The 21038-nt window shown below is 39.4% G+C and overlaps 1 protein-coding gene across 2 annotated transcripts in view; it reads left to right on the top strand.

The window, feature by feature from the left end:
* gabrb2b (gamma-aminobutyric acid type A receptor subunit beta2b) overlaps window positions 1-20696 on the top strand; it is a 145525-nt gene extending 124829 nt beyond the window's left edge. The window contains exons 8-10 of one of the 2 annotated variants that reach the window (XM_089123918.1): window positions 627-871; window positions 4934-5074; window positions 10657-20696. In XM_089123918.1, the coding sequence (XP_088980044.1) occupies window positions 627-871; window positions 4934-5074; window positions 10657-11004 (734 nt within the window). In that variant the 3' untranslated portion in view covers window positions 11005-20696. The remainder of the gene's footprint in view (window positions 1-626; window positions 872-4933; window positions 5075-10656) is intronic. The other variant, XM_089123919.1, reaches the window with a different exon arrangement.
* The last annotated feature ends 342 nt before the right edge of the window (window positions 20697-21038 follow it).

Genomic DNA, 21038 nt, shown 5'->3' with positions numbered 1-21038 from the left:
AAGTAAGTTACTGAGCCCAACCGCTTGAGAATCCACATTTGAATTCATTTATGTTTTTGAACGATTCGTCATTAAAATGATGAGAACACAATCGGGCTATACTGTTGTGGTATCGTTGCAAATATGAACTCTAACCACCGATTCTTCACATGCTCGTCCCTAGAAATGAAAACAAAGTGGCTGAAATATCTTTGCATTGTAGAACACAACGTCTTCTCGACATGATGCTATGATGAAGTATTTGAATGTGTAGACTTCAAGATTACACTTCCGTCTCTCTACGTCACGATGTAACAGCTAATGACTCGTTTCAAAAACAATTCATTTCATAGACTCAGAGTCGACTCTCACTTTTGAAAGACAATAACTTTATATACGGTGCACTTTCAGATATAAATCTTTGCAGGATGTTTTCATTCCCTTAGAGTCATATTCCACACCATATGAACAGTCATTTTCAAAAATCCATGATAGGGGCGCTTTAAAACCCTTTCCCTTCGAGCCACTCGCTTCAACCTCCCCTCCTTGATCCTGCCTGTCTTCTTTGTTTCCAAGAATTAAGGTTCCTTAATAGAATTCACTTTTTGTCATCTGCACCCTTAACAATAATTCCCTTTTGAACTTAGGCATCACCACTGTGCTGACCATGACCACCATCAACACACATTTGAGGGAGACTCTTCCAAAGATTCCGTACGTCAAAGCCATTGACATGTACCTGATGGGCTGTTTCGTGTTCGTCTTCCTGGCTCTGCTGGAGTACGCACTGGTCAACTACATCTTCTTCGGTAGGGGACCGCAGCGGCAGAAGAGAGCGGCGGAGAAAGCCTCCACAGCCAACAATGAAAGAATGAGAATGGATCCCAACAAAGTATGTTTGAAATTCAAACGCTTGGCGAAGTTTATAATAGCTGCACAGTAACTTTAACAGGATTTATACATTTAAAGTTGAAAAAAGGGAATTATAAAAATTGTGTGGTGACACTTTACAGTAAGGTTCCCCGTTGACCACTTGGTAAAGCTCGGCTGTCTGTGCAGTAGAAAGGCACTGGCTTGTTTTCTGTGCCACATGACTTGAGAAATGAAATGAAACATTTTAAAAGATAATTGCGAGTTCACAACTTTAGTTAATAAAGTATGATTTGCGAGATATAAAGTCAGAATTGAGTCTCGATACTTTATATCATGCAATTCTGACTTGATATCTCCTAATTACGTGTTATAATGTCAGAATTGCAAGATATAAACACGCAATTATGAGAAAAAAAGTCAGACTTGCGAGTTGATATTTCACAATTCTGATTTAATACAGGCAAGTGCTACTTTATATCATGCATTTATGAATTTATATCTCGCAATTGCGACTTTAAATATGAAAAAGTCAGAATTGTGAGATACAAAGAGATAAACCTGTATTGTATTATTATTATGTGGCAGAAACAAGCTTCCATAGAAAACAGATAAAAATTAATGCTCGGTATGTTTTTGTCAAATTTTCACAAATACAGCGTTTAAAACAGAACATTGAAAACGGTCGCTGACACTCATGTTGCCGGGAATCTGTTGGCAACTCTGAATTTAAATAGGCCTAAATGACTCCAGGTGGCTTTGTCACTGCAAATCGATGTCAGTGTCAATGCCTGTTACTTGTGAATGGTTGTTTTGAATGTTCTGTCTAGTCTGTATTCATATTTTCACTGTAATTTCAATGTCTGACGTGATTGTAACCAACATGAGGCTGCCCTATAAAAACATTTAGAGTAGAGTATTTGTTTGACAATGAAAGCAGTGTTTGCAGTCATATGTAAAGGCTGCTTGGCTTTTGCAGACATCAGTGTGGTTTTATGTTGAGGTAGAATTTGAGCTTTTTTTTTAACATAATGCACAGAATGCAACCACCACTACATTAGTATATGAAATGTAATATGTTGACTACAGATATTCACATAACTTTTGCAAACAACCAAATGCTATAACCCGTCATCGCAGTGAAAATAACTCATTAACTTTTGTTTTACCCTCTATGACATCAAACTCGGTATGATGGATATGACATCAGGTCAAAATAATAAAAAGGAAATACAGGGTCTACAATAAGCTTGTGAAGCCTTTGAAAATACAGTTAGTGGATTTCTGCATTGATTGCTTAGAAAATGTGGTCTGATCTTCATTTCTAAAGTGTGTTACGGCTTCTCCAAAAGCAATTTGGAGTCAATAACTATTTCATCCCCATATTTCTATGTACATTTTGGAATTTCACACAAAAAAATTCAAATAAATGCTGGATGGAAATGCCAAAATGAGCATAAATTAGCAAAAAAAAATTATGCATTCAATTGAGTTGACAAAAACTTTTATCCGATAAGAAAACATTCGCATAAACCGCAATGGAAACACATTTAGCGAATAAATCCCTCGATGCGCATCAAAAAAGACGTGACTTTGCGATGGGACAGCATAGCTGGCCTTACCAGCGGGCCGATCTCTTTGCACAGCATCTGAAAAACTGTTTTGTCGTCAAAGTGGTTCATATAATTACCTGCATGACTGTTTTATGAGTTATCAATGCTGACATCCAGATATTTTGCAAGAATTCACATATGTATTATTGCATCTATAAGATGAATGCATCTAAGACAGATAAGAAGATGCAGAAAACAGCACTCAAATGTTATAAGATAGCTTATTACTCCCCCCTATTTATTAATTTTTTTCCCAAATCCACAGTATATGTAATATGTTAGAGGGATACTCCACTTTTTTCGGAAATAGGCTCATTTTACAACTCCCCCAGAGTTAAAGAGTTGAGTTTCACCGTTTTCGAATCCATTCAGCCGATTTTCTGATATTTAGAAGAATATCAGTAACCAGACAGTTTCTGGTCTCATTGACTTCTATAGTAGGAAAAAAAATATACTATGGAAGTCAATGAGACCAGAAACTGTCTGGTTACTGATATTCTTCTAAATATCAGAAAATCGGCTGAATGGATTCAAAAACGGTAAAACCCAATTGTTTAACTCTGGGGGAGTTTTAAAATGAGCCTATTTCCAAAAAAGTGGAGTATCCCTTTAAAGCAACATAACAATCTAGACTGGACTAGCAGTTTTTTAGGAAAAAGATGATTGCTTAGGACACTGCTAGCTAGTAACGTACTATGGTGGGAAGATAAAATAATAGTTGTGATACTGTCCTCATTAAGTTGTTTATATATTTGCTTATATATGAAGAGTTCAGATGCAAAAGCCTCTAAATACCATTTGAAATTTTCTTCTTTAATGATGATTTTTATCAAACTTGTATATTTAAGTTCAGTAATTTCACTTAAATAACAATTAATAGGTAATTATCATTGCCATTTAAGTGAAATCACTGAACTTAAATATACAAGCTTGATAAAAATTATCATTTTAGAAGAAAAGTTCAAATGGCACTTAGAGGCTTTTGCATCTGAACTCTTCATATTTATAACATAGAGACATACACTCACCTAAAGGATTATTAGGAACACCTGTTCAATTTCGTATTAATGCAATTATCTAATTAACCAATCACATGGCAGTTGTTTCAATGCATTTAGGGGTGTGGTCCTGGTCAAGACAATCTCCTGAACTCCAAACTGAATGTCAGAATGGGAAAGAAAGGTGATTTAAGCAATTTTGAGCGTGGCATGGTTGTTGGTGTCTGAGTATTTCACAATCTGCTCAGTTACTGGGATTTTCACACACAACCATTTCTAGGGTTTACAAAGAATGGTGTGAAAAGGGAAAAACATCCAGTATGCGGCAGTCCTGTGGGCGAAAATGCTTTGTTGATGCGAGAGGTCAGAGGAGAATGGGCCGACTGATTCAAGCTGATAGAAGAGCAACTTTGACTGAAATAACCACTCGTTACAACCGAGGTATGCAGCAAAGCATTTGTGAAGCCACAACACCCACAACCTTGAGGCGGATGGGCTACAAAAGCAGAAGACCCCACCGGGTACCACTCATCTCCACTACAAATAGAAAAAAGAGGCTACAATTTGCAAGAGCTCACCAAAATTGGACAGTTGAAGACTGGAAAAATGTTGCCTGGTCTGATGAGTCTCGATTTCTGTTGAGACATTCAGATGGTAGAGTCAGAATTTGGCGTAAACAGAATGAGAACATGGATCCATCATGCCTTGTTACCACTGTGCAGGCTGCTGGTGGTGGTGTAATGGTGTGGGGGATGTTTTTTGGCACACTTTAGGCCCTTTATGACCACCATGTACCCATCCTCTGATGGCATCCTCGCCATGTCACAAAGCTCGAATCATTTCAAATTGGTTTCTAGAACATGTCAATGAGTTGACTGTACTAAAATGGCCCCCACAGTCACCAGATCTCAACCCAATAGAGCATCTTTGGGATGTGGTGGAACGGGAGCTTCATGCCCTGGATGTGCATCCCACAAATCTCCATCAACTGCGAGATGCTATCCTATCAATATGGGCCAACATTTCTAAAGAATGCTTTCAGCACCTTGTTGGATCAATGCCACGTAGAATTAAGGCAGTTCTCTATTAGTATGGAGTTCCTTATGATCCTTTAGGTGAGTGTATATCAGTAGATGTCAGCTGGTTTTTGCTTCTAGACCCAGATATTTATATTTATATAGGGGACCCATGCTCTCTGAGACCCTATTAGTAGCTACAGATCTGTGACCTATTTTTGGGTACTGACCCTAATATTTGAAGACCACTGAGCAATAACAGCTCTCAGGGAACTGGTCAAAACTCTTGTTTGTTAAAATGTTTCGCTGGTCCTCAGATGTAGTTGAAGTTATTGAAGGATGGCCTTGGATTTAGAGCATTAGAAGCATAATCCACAAAATGCCAGCATTTCCTCACACTTCTAAAAAATTTTGAAAAAGTGACTGCTTTGATGGTGATGATTTTGTATGCTTTCAGTGGTTGATGGGAAATGTAGTTCAGAGAGACGATGCTCTGTATGCCAGAATGAAACAGAGGGATATTGACGCACATGACTCCATGTGGGAACCAATCTTTGTGGATGATGCAGCATTAGGACTAGGCGATTCAAAAAATAAGGTACTGAAAACGTTCATCAAGAGAGTTATGGCGTATAGCGCGGCAAATTTATTTGAGACCTTTTTTTTTTACAACATGTTCTCACTTTCAACTTGTCACATTTGGACGCTTGGTCAGGAACCCATGGCGTCACTTTCTAATATGCAAGGGTAACTCTTTATCATAATTTTTCAATGTGCAGGGCACTCCTTTGCTCACCTATCACCACCCCTACCCACTTCTCAACAATATAAAACACATAACAGGCAAATAAAAGTAGTCACAGGTATTCATTGGAAAAACTGACCAAAAACACAGTATAAAAGTATTTAAAACAAGCCGTGTTGAATTCCAAGTCTCCTGAAGCCATACAGTATCTTTTTGCTTAGAGTGGAATTTAAGGCTTTAAATTAATTGCTGAAAATGATCCCGCTCCTTGAACGCATGCAGTCATATCTAATTCAAATGATACACCTGAACATTAGCATGTCGCAATCAGTCGCAAGGCACAAAAAAGCCAATGGCATTTCTCAATCAAAGCTGATGAAATGCTTCTTCAGGCAGTTGACACCGTTTTCCGACTTTAATGGAATAGACTCGCGGAACCGACTCCATTAAAATAGGTTCTGCAATGAGAATACCAGATTGCCGTCATTATTATACGGAGCACCTAAAGGGACATGGTGGAGGAAAAAATATTTGTCAAAGCTTCAAATTTGCGTTCTTTCGCAAATGTTTTGCGTTCTCCCGAGAAACTGTGTGTTTTCTTGCCAAAATGTTTTGCGTTCCACTGAGAAACTTTGTGTTCGCTCACAAAAAAAGCTCAAACGACTTTGCGAGGGAATGCAAAGTTTCCGGAGGTACACAAACCGTTTTGCGATCGAACGTTAACTTTCTCAGGGGAACACAAAACGTTTAGGCAAGAAAATGCAAAGTTTCTCAGGGGAACGCAAAGGTTTTTGCGGGCTAACGCAACGTTTCTTGGTGGAACGCAAAGGTTTTGCGAGAGAACGCAAAATCATTGACAGTTTTTTTCTTCCATCTCATATTTTTTTTTTTGCCACCATAACTTTATGGACGTATTATTACACACTAAATGTTGGCTATTATATATATATATATATATATATATTTTTTTTTTTTTTCCTAAAACTATACACACACTGTTAAGCGTGGTAGTCCAGTTTAGTCCAGTTTTAGTCCAAATTAGTCCAGTTTAGTCTAAAAAGCTGCTTGAACAAGAAAGTTCAAGATACTGAAAACAATGTCTTGCCTAAATACATATAATACACATAATACTCATTCCAATGTGTTTATTTTTAGCAGGTTTTTTTTATTGATTACTTTACTGGGTAACACTTTATTTTGATGTGTCCCTGACGCGTTGCTAATGCATTTACTACTTTGTAAATTAATAACTTTAAATTAGGCATAATTACATGCAACTAGGCCTAAACCAAACCCTAACCCTACTGTAACCCTTTAGTAAGTGCATGTAGTTAATTAATATTACTGAGTATTTAAATGTAAAATTACACTCTAACAGGGACACATTAAAAAAAAGTGTAAACGTTTACTGATTATGAACACAAATATGAAAAACCATGGCAAACCAAATTAGTATCGATTGTTTTAAAAAAAAAACTTTGGTGAAACCACAAAGCTGGCATTGAGGTATGTATAGTTACAATGTAATTGGCTGTTATCTTTTGTAAAGCAAGCTACATGTGACTGTGATGTTGTTTCTGCGACAGCTCCAGCTCTCTGATGCACGATTGAGCGATTTCAGACACAGCAACGGAGTCGACATCGAGAGTCGATTCCTGTGCTGGAGTCAACTCCGACATGAGGGTTATTACGGGTCGAGGAATCGACTCTTTTGGAGTCGACTCCCCATCACTAGGAAATGAGCTTTATGGCGGATGAAAACTGAGATCACTTTTTGGGTCTTGTAAATCAATCGTTTGGCCTCAGAACCCTCCAATATGTACATCTTGAATGAATTGTGACTGTAGTTGTATCTGCCTGTTATATCCTGTGTTTTATATTATATAATATACAAATGGGTTGGGTTATGTGTACAAAAATGCTGAAATAGTGTATTGTAAGAAAAATTATTCTGGCTGTTTAAACTGAAAATCATATCACAATATACACTCCCCGCCCAAAAGAGAAAAAAAAAGTCGCTGTTTGGGTTTAAGTAGGCAAAAGAGTCTATGATTGGATCCTTATTGCAGTGATTATTATGTTTCTATATGATTGGCTACAGTTCTTCTAAGCCTGATTGATTTGACCTTTTCATTTCTTAAACAACCATGTAGGAAGACACATCATGGCCATATTCAAGGATGACAATGTCAAGATTCATCTGGATCAAATGGTGAAAGAATGGTTGGGAAGGAAAGTGAATAATCATTTTCACACATGAATTGTCGCCTCTGAGTCCAGACCTTAAATTCAGTGAAAGTTTTTGGGATGTGCTGGAGGAGACTTTACAGAGTGCTGGACTCTTGCCTTGACAATACAAGATCTTGACCAATCAAGAAGGGCATCAAATTTTTGTTCAAGATATTATATTGTCAATACAAGCATCAAGTACTTTGTAAAGTTTTCAAATTTTGAGCCTAATGAATCTTGACATTGTCTTCCTGGAATATGGCTTCATGGTTATTTAAGAAATGAAAAGTTACATGCCCCATCACCTAGGGTTAGAAGAACTGTCGCCAAGCATTCAACATTCTAGAAACATAATAATCACTGCAATAATGATCCAATCATAGACTCTTAAGCATTTGAATCCAAACACCAACTTTTTTGCAAGTCATAATGGCAAAGTTATACTCTTATTTTTTATCATGATGACAAAATTCCCATGACCATTGCGTTTGTGTATTAATTCCTAACGTTTCTCATTAAAAGCAATGGAGTACCTTACATGTCGAAAAATTGTGCTAAAGGGGTATCCTGTATGTCAATGTGACGAGTTGGGATTAAGAATGTGGTGTTGCTGTTGTTTTTTTTACGATTTCTTGTTTCTTCTTAAAAAATTGCTGACCCAAATCGAAAATTCTGTCATCATTTAAACACTCTTATGTTGTCTAAACTCTGTTATGACTTTCTTCAGAAGGGAAGATTTTCCGTGGTCTTATTCTGCAGCTTCAGATGATTCTGCAAAAGTCACGTAAAGTTCCTAAATTTGAGATTTGCTCTGCAAGTCAGTCTGGCCAAGAGCCCATTCAAGCCCATTTCAAATTTTTCCAAATCGAGGCACCAATCACAAATGTTGAGGCGGGCTTTACACGATGACGAAAGCTCTGATTGGTTTTAGGTCTATCCAATTGCGCCCAGAGGCATTTGAGCGACGTCCGTTGGTGACGCCCCTTGATGGAAGCTTCCCCAGACATACTCTCATACCCCTTTTCCACCAGCAAGAACCAGGTGCTGGTTCAGAGCTAGAGCTAGTGTCGGTTCGGAGTTGGTTTGACTGACGAGTTTTCAAAGAACCGGTTTGCCTTTTCAAACCATCACAGCCATCACAGAGCCGGTTCGTACGTCAATGTATATACATCTCATGTTGCCCAGAAATGCTAGCGCGACACACACAAACACACCTGGAATGCGTTTCCCGAAAGCATTGTTAGCCAACTATGGTCGCAAGTTCCGTCGTTATCAGCATAGTTTAACGAGTCGGTGTTTCCCGAAACCATCGTTCCAACGAACATTCGCAAACAGCATCGCAAAGTTGTGTGGTTTGAACGACAGCTCTCGACCTGTGGTTAGAGGCATCGTTTCTATATTGCATCACATTTGGACGTAATAAATCCTTATATTGAGCAAAATAAGCAAGCTGACATTCAGTACAACCGGTGTCTTTTATTTAGAATACATACAAATGGAATTTACGTCTTTTAGTTTTAATAAGATTGGAAGTAACGTGTTTGAAGAGTGCGCATGTGCGAACGTGCTCTACTATGTAAGAACGAGCCAAATATTGAGTCTGGTAATAAAGCAAAATAACTGAGAACAATTAGAAATAGTCCTCAGATGACATGTCTGTAATTTATATGAAAAAATCTAGCGTTAATTGGATATCAAACAGTTTCATTAAAAGTATTATTACTCCACCACGTGCGAAACCAACGTGGTTGAACGATTCTTTGCGACAGTGGGTTTCGGGAAACAGTCGTGACTAGCTAGTTGATCTTTTCAACGATGCATCGTACTATGGTAGTGAATCAGCAAAATACGTCGTTGTACGGGAAACGCACCCCAGGCTTGTTCAAGATGGTTCGGCACTGTGAATCTTGAAATGCGAGAGCGATTCAAAAGCAGGAGTCGTATGCTCTCCAAACACTCCGATCAGTCCACGCCGCTCCGATGCATCTCGAACAAGCCTTCCATCAACAATGGCGGTCGTTGCGTTACTATTTATGCTCATGGCTTTGCAAACCAACATCGGTATCCAAATACGGCGAATCCATCACGTTCGCGCAGCTCGCCGTAACTTGCTTTAACGGAGATTACAATCGAGCTGCTATTAGCATGATTAGCTTCTATTTAAAAAATGGTGGCCACAAGTTTCTGTTCATCTTGTTGGTCACGGTAACCCCGCCCCCAGACGCTGACGTAAGCGATTCTTACTTCTAGACCAGCAATGATTTGGTGCTACTTAAGAACCGCTTTTAGTGGTTTGGAGCTGGTGCTTTGGTGGTCGAAAAACAAAGAACCGATGAAACTAGGCTCTGGCTCTGAACCAGCACCAGCTCTGCCTTGGTGGAAAAGGGATATCAGTTACAACTGAGAACTTAACCAGGCTAATAACGCTAATGCTAGGTTAATGCATTTTTGTCATATTGGAACTTGTCCAGTTCTCTTTCAATATATAGAAAAAGAGTGGGCAGAATATTTTTCAAAATCTCTTCTTGTGTTTTGATGAAGAAAGTCAGGTTTTGAGTGACATGTGGGTGAGTAAATCATAACAGAATTTTTTTTTTTCATTACCATCATCACCTCTCTTTTCCCTCAGAACCACTCACCAAAACAGATGTTTACTATTTTAGATACAATTTAATAAAATACCATTGAAAGTACAATTCAGAAAGGAAAAGGTCAAATGTTTTGAAAACAAGGGAGAACAATTGAACATTTTTATATATATATTTTGTATTAATTAGATATTTCTACATATCGGCCCTTATTTTTTGTCATGAAAAAGTCATAATTTTGTAGAAATATACAGCGTAAATACTATCATTTGTACCACCATGCCTTACCTTACCTCACCTTGCTTTACATCTCTATGTGCACCAAACCCATTTCCATTATACTGTGTTTCTGGCACTTTGTTGGTTTGTCTCAGTCTATGTTAAATACTGTGTTCAAAAGTATAAAGAATGATTCATGAAAAGCAGTAGGTAAGTAAGCACTTTTATTTTCCTCTTAATCTTTGCTTTATGTAAATGTGATACATTTTATTGGAAATGTATATTGTTTTTTTTTTAAATACAAAAAAAGAATTGAATTTGTCCAATTGATATTGGTTATAATGCGCAGCAAAGTAACTGTTACCATTACTAACCTGTCCATCTGTATTTATGTCTTAGATGGACCCCCATGAAAACATCCTTCTCAGTCCTCTGGAGATCAAGAATGAAATGGGCACGTCCGAGTTAAGCCTGGGTTTGGGCGACCCCCGCTCCACCATGCTGGCCTTTGACAGCACCACGCTGCAGTATCGGAAAGCCGGCCTGGCCAGGCACAACTTTGGGCACAATGCGCTGGAACGCCACGTTGCTCAGAAGAAGAGCCGACTACGACGGCGCACTTCGCAGCTTAAAATCAACATCCCTGACTTAACTGATGTAAATTCAATCGACAAATGGTCGAGAATGATCTTCCCCACCGTGTTTTCTTTCTTCAATGTCATCTACTGGCTTTATTATGTCAACTAAGTGGATCGCGGGGCCGTCCAAGAAGCGCCACTTATTTTTACGTCAGTATATTCTTCCGTTATCCTGCGTCTGATTTCGCAATACAAGCAGGACTTATGTTGACAGATTAAAATCAGGACTAACTCTCTTTAACCTTGGGTTCACCTTAATTGCTGGCTGACACGATACTCTAAAGAGATTAAGAACAAATGGTGCCTATTTCAAAATCCAGTAGTTTTAGTGCGTTTTGTTCAATATTAGGTATATCGGTTTTGTTGCAAAATGATCAAATCAGTTATAGCTTTTTAGCGACGGAAAACTCAAAGACTTAAAAATTAGACATCCACAGCACTTCACTGTCAGTTCTTTCCTCCTTTAGCAATTGATAAGAAAGCTGCACTCAATAACTTAATATATCTATTCCTTTATTTGAAGTTCCCTTTCGAAGGGAACTCAACAATACGTCGAATGACGCATTGTCTCGTTCCCTGTTCTCAGGGAACACAGGTTACAGTCGTAACCTGAGACGTTTTCTTTTGTTCTGGTCTGTTGAGTAAAGAGACTATAGGAATAGTTTTATCATATGGTGGTATTTTCTACTTTACACACAGATGCTAGTTTATTTATTCAAGAGAATTTTATTATACACTTATTTACTTTGGTAAAACGTGTCACTCAAATCCTTTACTCTAAAGTTTGTCGACACTTTGGTGAGCTTTACATTTCCAATATGCTAGTTTCATTTTGATGTTCAGAAGTGGAAGTTGAAGGTGTCCCTACCCCAAACAACTCGATTCAGCTGCTAACTCGAATCGCTTTTATAGCTCCCATTAATCTTGTGTAATGCTAGTCTAACCATTAGCATTCCCATTCATCTCAATTGCAGTTGTTCTCCTGATGCTTAAAAGTATGTGACCTGAATTCTGCCATCATTGTTCATGATGGGGAAAATGCCACATGACTGATTGTTATTCAACAGGAAATGCCAATGCGTATTAGCTGATAGCATCTGAGGAACAAATCTAAACCCAAACCCTTCAGCAGCGCGATTACTTTGATGTGAATGGCAACAGACAAGAAAAAATATAAACCTGTTTCCCATTTGTGAGAGCACTCCAAAAATAACATGCCACTGGCAAAAAGATAAATATTGTATTAATCAGACTCTCTATATATATAGCAAAATGGTCTAGTTACAAGACCTAGTGACCGGCCAAACCTTGACACCTTGTGTGTAGTCTCAAACCGTTCTCACTCCGAAGGCATCAAAAACTGCAGCATTGACAGATGCCTTGCCACTATTAAGATGCTAAAGGCACACCTTTGGAAATTGCTATACGTTATCTACAGGCTAGGATTACCAGTGCATTTAATGAGAAGCCATTCCTGTCAATGCACGGATGGGTTTTCATTGTCAGGAAATTCTATATTGAGGTATAATTTTGTCATTATGACTCAAGTGTTGAGTTTTGATTGTTAGGTTAAGCCATAATCATTTAATTAACACTACACTCAGGGCTTGACATTAACTCTCGCCAAATGCGGGTGTATTTCAGCAATGGCGTTTAACGCAGTCACTCCTTCTAGCCATTTTGGCGGGTCGAATTTGATATATAATATAGCAATTTTACAGTAGTAGTTTTTCAAAAAGGCATCTGAAAATAAAAAAAAACTAAGTGCAATGTAGTGTTATAGATTTTTGATACACGTCGTTATTGAAATATCCAAAACTCATTTATCGCAGAATCTCCCTGACAGTGAGTTACACAGAGACCCGCCTCTCCTCACTCGTTCGTTTCATTTGCTCCGGATGAATATTGTTACTGTTACAGGGATTGAATTTCGCCGTGGAATTGCTCATATTGTGCATAATTTGACTCCTCCTCTTAGTACTTAGTTATTTCTCACTGCCTATTGCACTTCAAAGGTCAAATACACACAAAATAATGTCAAAGTGCCGGTCCTGGCGACTATTCACGTCTAAACACAGTCAGTCATGTTTGAATTGAACGTTAACAGTTGAGAAACGCATGTGTAAGAGTATAATGGATCTGTGCGACAGGTCTTAAAGTGACAGCAGCCTAACAAACCTGCTGCCAAATTATGAGATAATATTAAAATTATCTATATGGCAGTTTTCCCCCATGGTATCGATGAGTGCCTTGTAACTTTGGAAAACCACCAAGCAAAAAAAGTTAATGCCAATCCCTGAGTTTACAATTTATACAGTTTGAGCACCTAACCCGTCTTCTCGAGCGCCTAACTCGAACCATTTCTCAATATAAAACAACATGAAGGAACAGGATACAAGTACAGTCGCAATTATTTATTCAAAACTTGCAAATATATTCCAAGTCTTGCTAAACAAGCGTCATTTATTGAATGCTGAGGTGTGTGGCTGTCTTCAAGAGCATTAAGATTTTCAGTGATTAAAACCTCTGTTCCTCACATAAAAAGAACACATTGCTCCAGCGGACTTGGAATGCACCACACGTCATTATTCATACTTGTATGCAAAATTACTGTGACTGTTCTTCATCTCTTGTTGAAAAGTGGTTAGGTTTAGGGTATGAGTGGGATTAGGTGCTCAAAAATATGTGTAAAAGGATACAAATAATTTCTGTTTTACAAAAAAAAAAAACAGTAATGTGGAGACATTTTACCTAAAATTATAATGATAAAAGACACATAAAGCAAAATGCAAGCAAGCAATTTCTTATTGTCTTAGTAGTTGTACGCAAAGCGATTATTCATGCTACGGTTTTTGTCTACTTTTAAGTGAGAATATATTGGTTCTAAATTTTGACAAAAATCTTGTCCACGAGGTTAATCGATGGCACAATACAGATGTCTCTGTGAATAGTTGCACAGAAACACTGGTGAAATTAATGGAAATTGAGACAGACATGGCGTAAGACTAGTCCCAGACTAAAATGTTGGCATGTTTGAGCTGTTTTACCTCAATGTAACTTGCACTGACATATCTCTTAAAATATGTAAGTGTCATTGCTTTGGCTCAAGATTCACACCAGTATTGTTTTGATTTTTCTAAGTCACGTTTATAAAAGATTCTTGCATGCCCTAAATGAACTAAGGCCTATTCCTGGCTTAATCTAAGCCCTATCTGTGAAACCGGGTCATTGTTTGACACAAAATAAAAATGTAGGCTATACATACTTTATTCCGATGGTCCTCTTTAGACGTTACATTATTAGTAACCAGTCGAGCACATGTCAACTAACTCTCATTGGACTATTAGTAGACTGTTAGTATAATGTTTAGCAGATATTAAGCACGCAGTCTACTAATACTCTAATGACTTGCTAGTTGACATGTTGCTTGTAGTTAGTAGAATGTCTAAAGTGGACTATTAAAATAACTGTTCGCACTGGAAGATCTCGTTTACAAGCTGCGAAGTGTCTCAAACAAAACACTGAGCTATCTTCCAAAGATTCAAGGCTATGAACCTCACAATCTTTGGAAAATAGAGCGTTTTTTTTTTTTTTTTTCCTTATCTTGCTTCTATTGTCTATCTTAAACACTACTTGCACCTCTATGTGGGCATGCCATGTCGAGAGTATTATTCAACTTATTTATTTCTGATTGGATGTATGTTTACAGACAATATATGCGCTTTGATCATCTTGAAGCATTATACATATTCATACTGATTTTGTTTTAAAAGCCAGCAGTTAAGGAATCTCTTGGCTTCGTCAGTGAAAAAAAGCTCAATTAATTCCTCTGTGTTGTCTATTGTAAATATCACTTGTACAGAATTCAAAAGAAGAGAGTAGTTATGTGTTTACATATGAAATGGTGAAATTGGTGAATTGTTGATATGGTGGAGGGGCTCGTGGTGTTGAAACAATACTGTAATTCCAATGCTTTCTATCAAAAAGAGCCAGTCAGAGCCCATCATCCTCCACACGACAAGGGCATATTCATGAATATAGTTCCCTTATTGAGTCGGTTCCTCCACATTACGTATGGGGAAAACCAAATTCCTCGAAATGCTGAAGCCTGATCGATTCACTCTTTTGATTGCAAATAGCCAATGGCTTCTTAGTATTTGCTTGATTGGCTATCACAGCTACTATATAGGTGACGCCAGGCGCCAAAATACCTTCAGAGTCTTTCTTCTTCACCTGGAGGCTGGTTTCGCCGTTGACCTACGGGGCTAGATGGGACAACGTGGATTGCGATCCCCTCTTGCATTCTAGTGGATTATCATTTCCAAGAATGTCTCTTTGCCAATCAAAGAATTTCCAATAAAGATCCTTCGTGCAAGTGTAACGGAGGCCAGGCTAGTAGTTGCTGTGCGAGTAAACCTCACTCCCCGATCTCAGACAGACGCTAGAGGCTGCAGTCTTTAGCCTCCTTGTTAGCGCGCCTGACTCTCATGCCGGAGACCCGGGTTCGAGGCCCGCTCGGAGCGGGTCGAGTTGGACCCACAGCAACTACTAGCTGGCCTCCGTTACACAAGGTTGGCCGTTGTTGGCAGCGGCGGCCTGTGGCTCCTGCCTCTCTTCCGCCCACCGCCATCGAACCAGTAGACTACAGGGAACTTCGTCGGAGGACTCTCCACGTCACCATCACACCAGAGCCCCCTCTCACATATGTTGAGGATAGTTCCCACCCTCCGAAAGAAGCGCAGGAAATGGTCTCATTCGGCTGTGGAGAGGATTATGGAATGTCCATGAGTGCCTCTGTACCGGGTGCTTGATCTGAGGTCCGACCTCGCTGGATGCAGAGCTGATTTCCGTCCTCAAGTAGGCAGTGGCAGATTTAAAGTTGGACTGAGCGACCCCCAAACAGTCATCCAAGAGATGGATGGACACGTCATTCCTCAGCGCGAGCCGCCAGAAGGACGCCCCGCAAACCTTTTGTCCCAGGCGAAGGGCGCCATATGGCACCCCAGTCCGGAATTGTGTGGCAGATCAGTGTGGACTGAACCAGTGGATCATTTCACAGGAGGCCAGAGCTCCTTCAACAAGGCGCTTATGTTTGCAAACTAGTGTACTAGCAGACATGAAGACCTGAGGGGGGTTGTTTTGACCTTCCTGCAGGAATGTCTAGATGTGGGCAGTCCCCCTCTACATTGAAAGTTTACGTGGCCGCTACCGCCGCCTCTCATGACATGCTGTATCTAATATCGAGCTTCCTTCGGGGGGGCGAGGCGGTTTGAATACTCCCCGCCTTCGTCAGATGCCTGTATGTGACCCATCATTAGTGCTCAGTGCGCTGTCCGACCCACCATTCAAACCAGCCGAATCTAGCGACTTAAAAGTGCTCTCATTTATGACGGCGCTGCTACTCGCGCTAGCATGTGGAAAACGGTGTCAGTCAACAGTGCTTGTATGCAGTTCGGCCCAGGCGATTGCATGGTCAGACTTGCGCCCAGGTGATCACAACACAAGCGTTTTGCTCCTCTGAGCTAACCTCTAATTCAGTGTCACAGAAATGCGCTCTGTTCCCCGTGCATCCGCTAAATACTTGTGTGAACAGAACTAGCAGACTGATCTCATGAAGTTGCGTGTGTATGACACGCCAATTCGTATTTCCATTTTTGGCGTGCTATCAAGACGCATAATCGCCTTTCAGCGTGTTTATGAACGCCGTTGACTTAACGTTATATAAATATATGACTTACCTCAAGCCCGTCCCTAAACCTAACCGTCACTGGGGTTAATGGCATTTATGACTGGAGATTTGACTGCGTGTTCGGACACGCGGAATGACGCGGACGTTAATGGCGTAGACATACAGGGGTTGGACAAAAGAACTGAAACACCTGGTTTTACTACACAATAACTTGTTAGAATGGTGAGGGCCTCATTTTGCATCCAAAAACAGCACCAATTGACAGATAGAAGTCCTTCACAGTGACCAGAGGGATTATGAGCCGTTCCTCTTCCAGAACAGTGTCCAGGTCACTATATGATGCTGGTGGACTCGCTCCTCCAAAACACCTCAATAATATTCAGATCTGGTGACTGTCAGACCATGGGAGATGTTCAACGTCACTTTCATCTTCATCAAACCCTTCTGTCACAAGTCTTGCTGTGTGTGTTGGTGCATGATCATGCTGATACACGGTTTGAGCATCAGGTGCTCATGATCCTCCAGAAGGGTTTGGTAGTCCTCGGCAGTGTCGTGTCCATCAAATACAATCAGGATTGTCATGATATTGGAGCTCAAACCATCACTGATCCACCCGTGCTTCACTCTGAAGATTGGCCGCCAGGCATATAGATGTGAAACCTCCAACATTGGCCAGTGTTTCAGTTTCATTGTCCAACCCCTGTATACGCATACACGCGGATACACGCGGATAGCACAAAATGCGTGGAGATAACACGCCACCTGACTCGAAAGTGGCGTATATGTGTACGCGAAAGTCATGATGTCATGTTGGAACTAGCCAGTTTCGAGCCTCAGTAGCTCTTCGTCTGCTTTGCGGGCGCTAAGAAGGGCGGCTCGCTGTCGAAACAGAGGCTGTTACGCTGGATTGTGGAAGCTGTACGACTGAGGACTCGATTGCGCAATAGAAGTGTGTGCCAACTCTACTAGGAGTTTGGCATCGTCATGGGCTTGGACTAAAGGTATGTTTATTGATGTCAAATTTGCCTCGCGGCAGGCTGGTCATCTTACAACACTTTTGCGAGATTTTATAACTTGGACATTCCCTCGTTTGCACCACACGTTCTGTCTGTTCTGTCATTGGATGGCCGAGTCGCCTGAAGACGCCCCGGCTGACGCATGTTTAAAGCCATGGTTTCAACCAGGTCGTCTAAGCAGAGTGAGACGTTACAGTGTCATGTTATTCTCTTGCGTCCGTGAAATGATCTACTGTTTAAATAAAACACATTCTTAATGTTGTTCCCATTATCTATGCCCGCTTATTGAGGCCGGGAGTATATTCAAGCACCATTTTCCACCCCCTATATCACATCAGTTCAGTGCTGCTTAACTGTGTACTGGGAGACGCGGACAGCTGAATTGGCTCTATGCCAAAAATGCATCTAGGCGTTTCAACCAGCTCCGGTACCTTACCTTGAGGAGCGAGCGCGCTGATAGTCTTTGCTATGCCTTAGTGCCTGGTCCTCTGCATCGGCTCTGTGCGAGCTGGACCGGCCAATTTTCACACGCCCGGGTTTTATACACTACCCATATAACACAGTCTCATCCCAAAAAGTCATATAACTGACGTCTTGGGACGTCTTTTGACCATACGTCAATATCCGCCTTTTTAGGGCCCCCTTAAACGTCGGTAGATGGCGATCCCGGGCCGTCATACAACTGACGCTTTACCTTTAACGTCAGTTAGGTGACGGGTTAGGTTTAGGTATGGGGTAGAGTTAGGATCCCATAACCTCATCTACCGACGTTTAAGGGGGCCCTAAAAAGGCGAATATTGACGTATGGTCAAAAGACGTCCCAAAACGTCAGTTATATGACGTCTTGGGATGAGACCGGGTTGACCCATACGTAATGTCGAGGAACCGACTCAATAAGGAAACTGACTCGTATCTGGTTACTCGACGTAACCGTAGTTCCCTGAGAGGGGGTAACAAGACATTACGTAAATTGCAGTGTGAAAAGTCTCTTCATAGCTTCAATAGGTCTCGTTCAGTCGAAAAAATCTGGCGCCCGACGTCGCCTATATACAGGTAGTGGCTGTCACAACCAATCAGGTGAATAATCGGACGCCATTGGCTATTTGCAAGCAAAAGAGTGATTCAATCAGGCTTCAGCATTTCGAGGAAAAGGGTTTTCCCCATACGTAATGTGGAGGAACCGACTCGATTAGGGAACTACGGTTACATTGAGTAACCAGAGATGTTAAGCCTTACAATGCTTGAAAAAACAAAAAATTAAAAGCACAATATTGAACAGATTTAATTTAGGATAGTATATATACTCGTTTTTATTTATATATTTTAATTTAATTACACATTTTCTAATTTATTATTTATTTATTTATTTTAATGGTACTGTACATCTGTCATATTCAGTTCATTTTTAAATATGTGTAATCATGATGGACCTGCATGCAAGACATTTTCCATCAAGGTGTAAAATTTCAATTATATCAACAGTCATAGAGATAACAACAATATGTTTCATGTTCACCAAGATTTCTTTGTAGTTTGACATCTCAATATATCAATAATCTGTTTTCTTGGCTTTTTTTAAGATCAAAAGACAACAGGGTTGAAACAACACAAGTTAGAAGCTCAATGAAGTAATAATTAACACCGATTTGCTTTTTTTTTTTCTCCCAGCCCCTTTGAACATGAGTAATAACTAAATATTGAATGAAACTAACTAAATCTTATGAAGCACTATTCATAACCAGGGAATTGTGGACTTGGAAGCATGCAAGAAATCAAGCAACCCGAACTTATTACCAATGTTTAATAATGCATCCCTAACTCATATCTTTACTGCATGCAACACTGGTACCATACATTCCCAAAAAATATTTTGCAATTCATATTGCTCATCTAAAAAGTCAAATTAAACTAAAGTTCTCATATCTGTATAAGCATAGCTTCTTCACTCAAGAATCAAAAATGCTCAATGGACAATAAAAATGGGTTATTAACATTGATTGTATATTCATAGTGATGGTACGAGATTTTAAGTGTAACAATATGATATTTTAGAGACGGATTCTGCTGTCCATTCGTCGCAATTACTTCCCCTAATCATGCACACATACAGTAAATGGTTTTCTTTGTCCATTCTTTAGAAGGTGTTCCAAACTTCAAAGTTTGACTCAGTCGGATGAAGATATCTTGGTGTTGTACGTTATTAAAGGAAATTATGTAAGGACTTGGGCATTAGGACTTATTTTAATATATTCCAAAAACAGTTTCTAGATGTAAATATGAACTATACTAAACATCTAATTGGAGCAGGGTGTTCATGTAAATACAAAATTCTTTCTAACAATGTGTAATGTAATATTTCTAAGCTTTCTTGTTTGTACTCTACTGGTTAATGCAAAGGTTACAAAGCAATGTTATGGGGAATACTTGATGACAAATCAATAATGTAAACAATTTGAAACTAGTAAACAAATATTTCTTATTTATTGTGCAGTCCCTTCTCTCTCCGTTCCTTTCTAGCGTTCTTTTTCGGATCAGATTGACATTTCAAAGTATTTTATTGTTTTTCCCAAATGTATTTTCCCTCTCATGCCCTAACAATTATTAGATGCCACAATTAGGCCTTTTTAGCTGTTTAAATAAAACATTGTGTATGATTGTGATGGAGGGAGGGGGGTTTGAGACTCAGTATCACACACTATGAATGTGTGTGAGCACTAGTTTCTGAGAAAATGCACAAATGTCAAACACTTGGTTACTGCTTTGCTTTTTGTCTGTGCCTCTCATTATTTTACTTTACTTTTTTATTTCATATTTTTTTATATATTTGTACTCTAACAAAATACTCCAAGTACTCCAACAAAACTCATTCGAGAATGATGGCAAACTGACTATGTTTTTTGCACATGTTCACAGATTAAGCCTTAGCTTCCATTCACAGAGATGTAACAATATCTCACAACATCAGAAACCAACAAGCCCTCTTTGACGCCAACCGGAGGGTCTTCAGATGCATATGGACTGACAGAAAAACACAAATTCTGTTATAATCTTCGAAAATCTATGAACTCTCAATAAATACTGTATAACACTCTAAAAGTGTTCAGATTCACAGTTTATGATGATGTTATTTCATTGTGTAATGTTCTTCTTGTCCTCAACACCACCTCACACATTCACTCACTCACATTCAGTGTCCTTATTAGTGGTCTGAATCTGTTTATATTATAAAAAAATATCTGTTACATATAGGCAACCTTATATGTGTGCGCTTACTATCTGAGCCTGTTATAATGTCCTACACTCGACATATACATCTCACTTTCCAAAATTAAAAATGTCATTATACTGACAAACTGTCACAAGTAGCTCCTCAAAGGATGACGACAAGTATGATTGAGCTCAAATAAAGTAGTTAATAAAACAAAACGATTAATAAAT

This window comes from Pimephales promelas, chromosome 19, assembly GCF_988280905.1.
Source record: "Pimephales promelas chromosome 19, fPimPro1.hap1.1, whole genome shotgun sequence".
NCBI lineage: Eukaryota > Metazoa > Chordata > Actinopteri > Cypriniformes > Leuciscidae > Pimephales > Pimephales promelas.
This window is presented reverse-complemented; position numbering and strand designations above follow the sequence as displayed.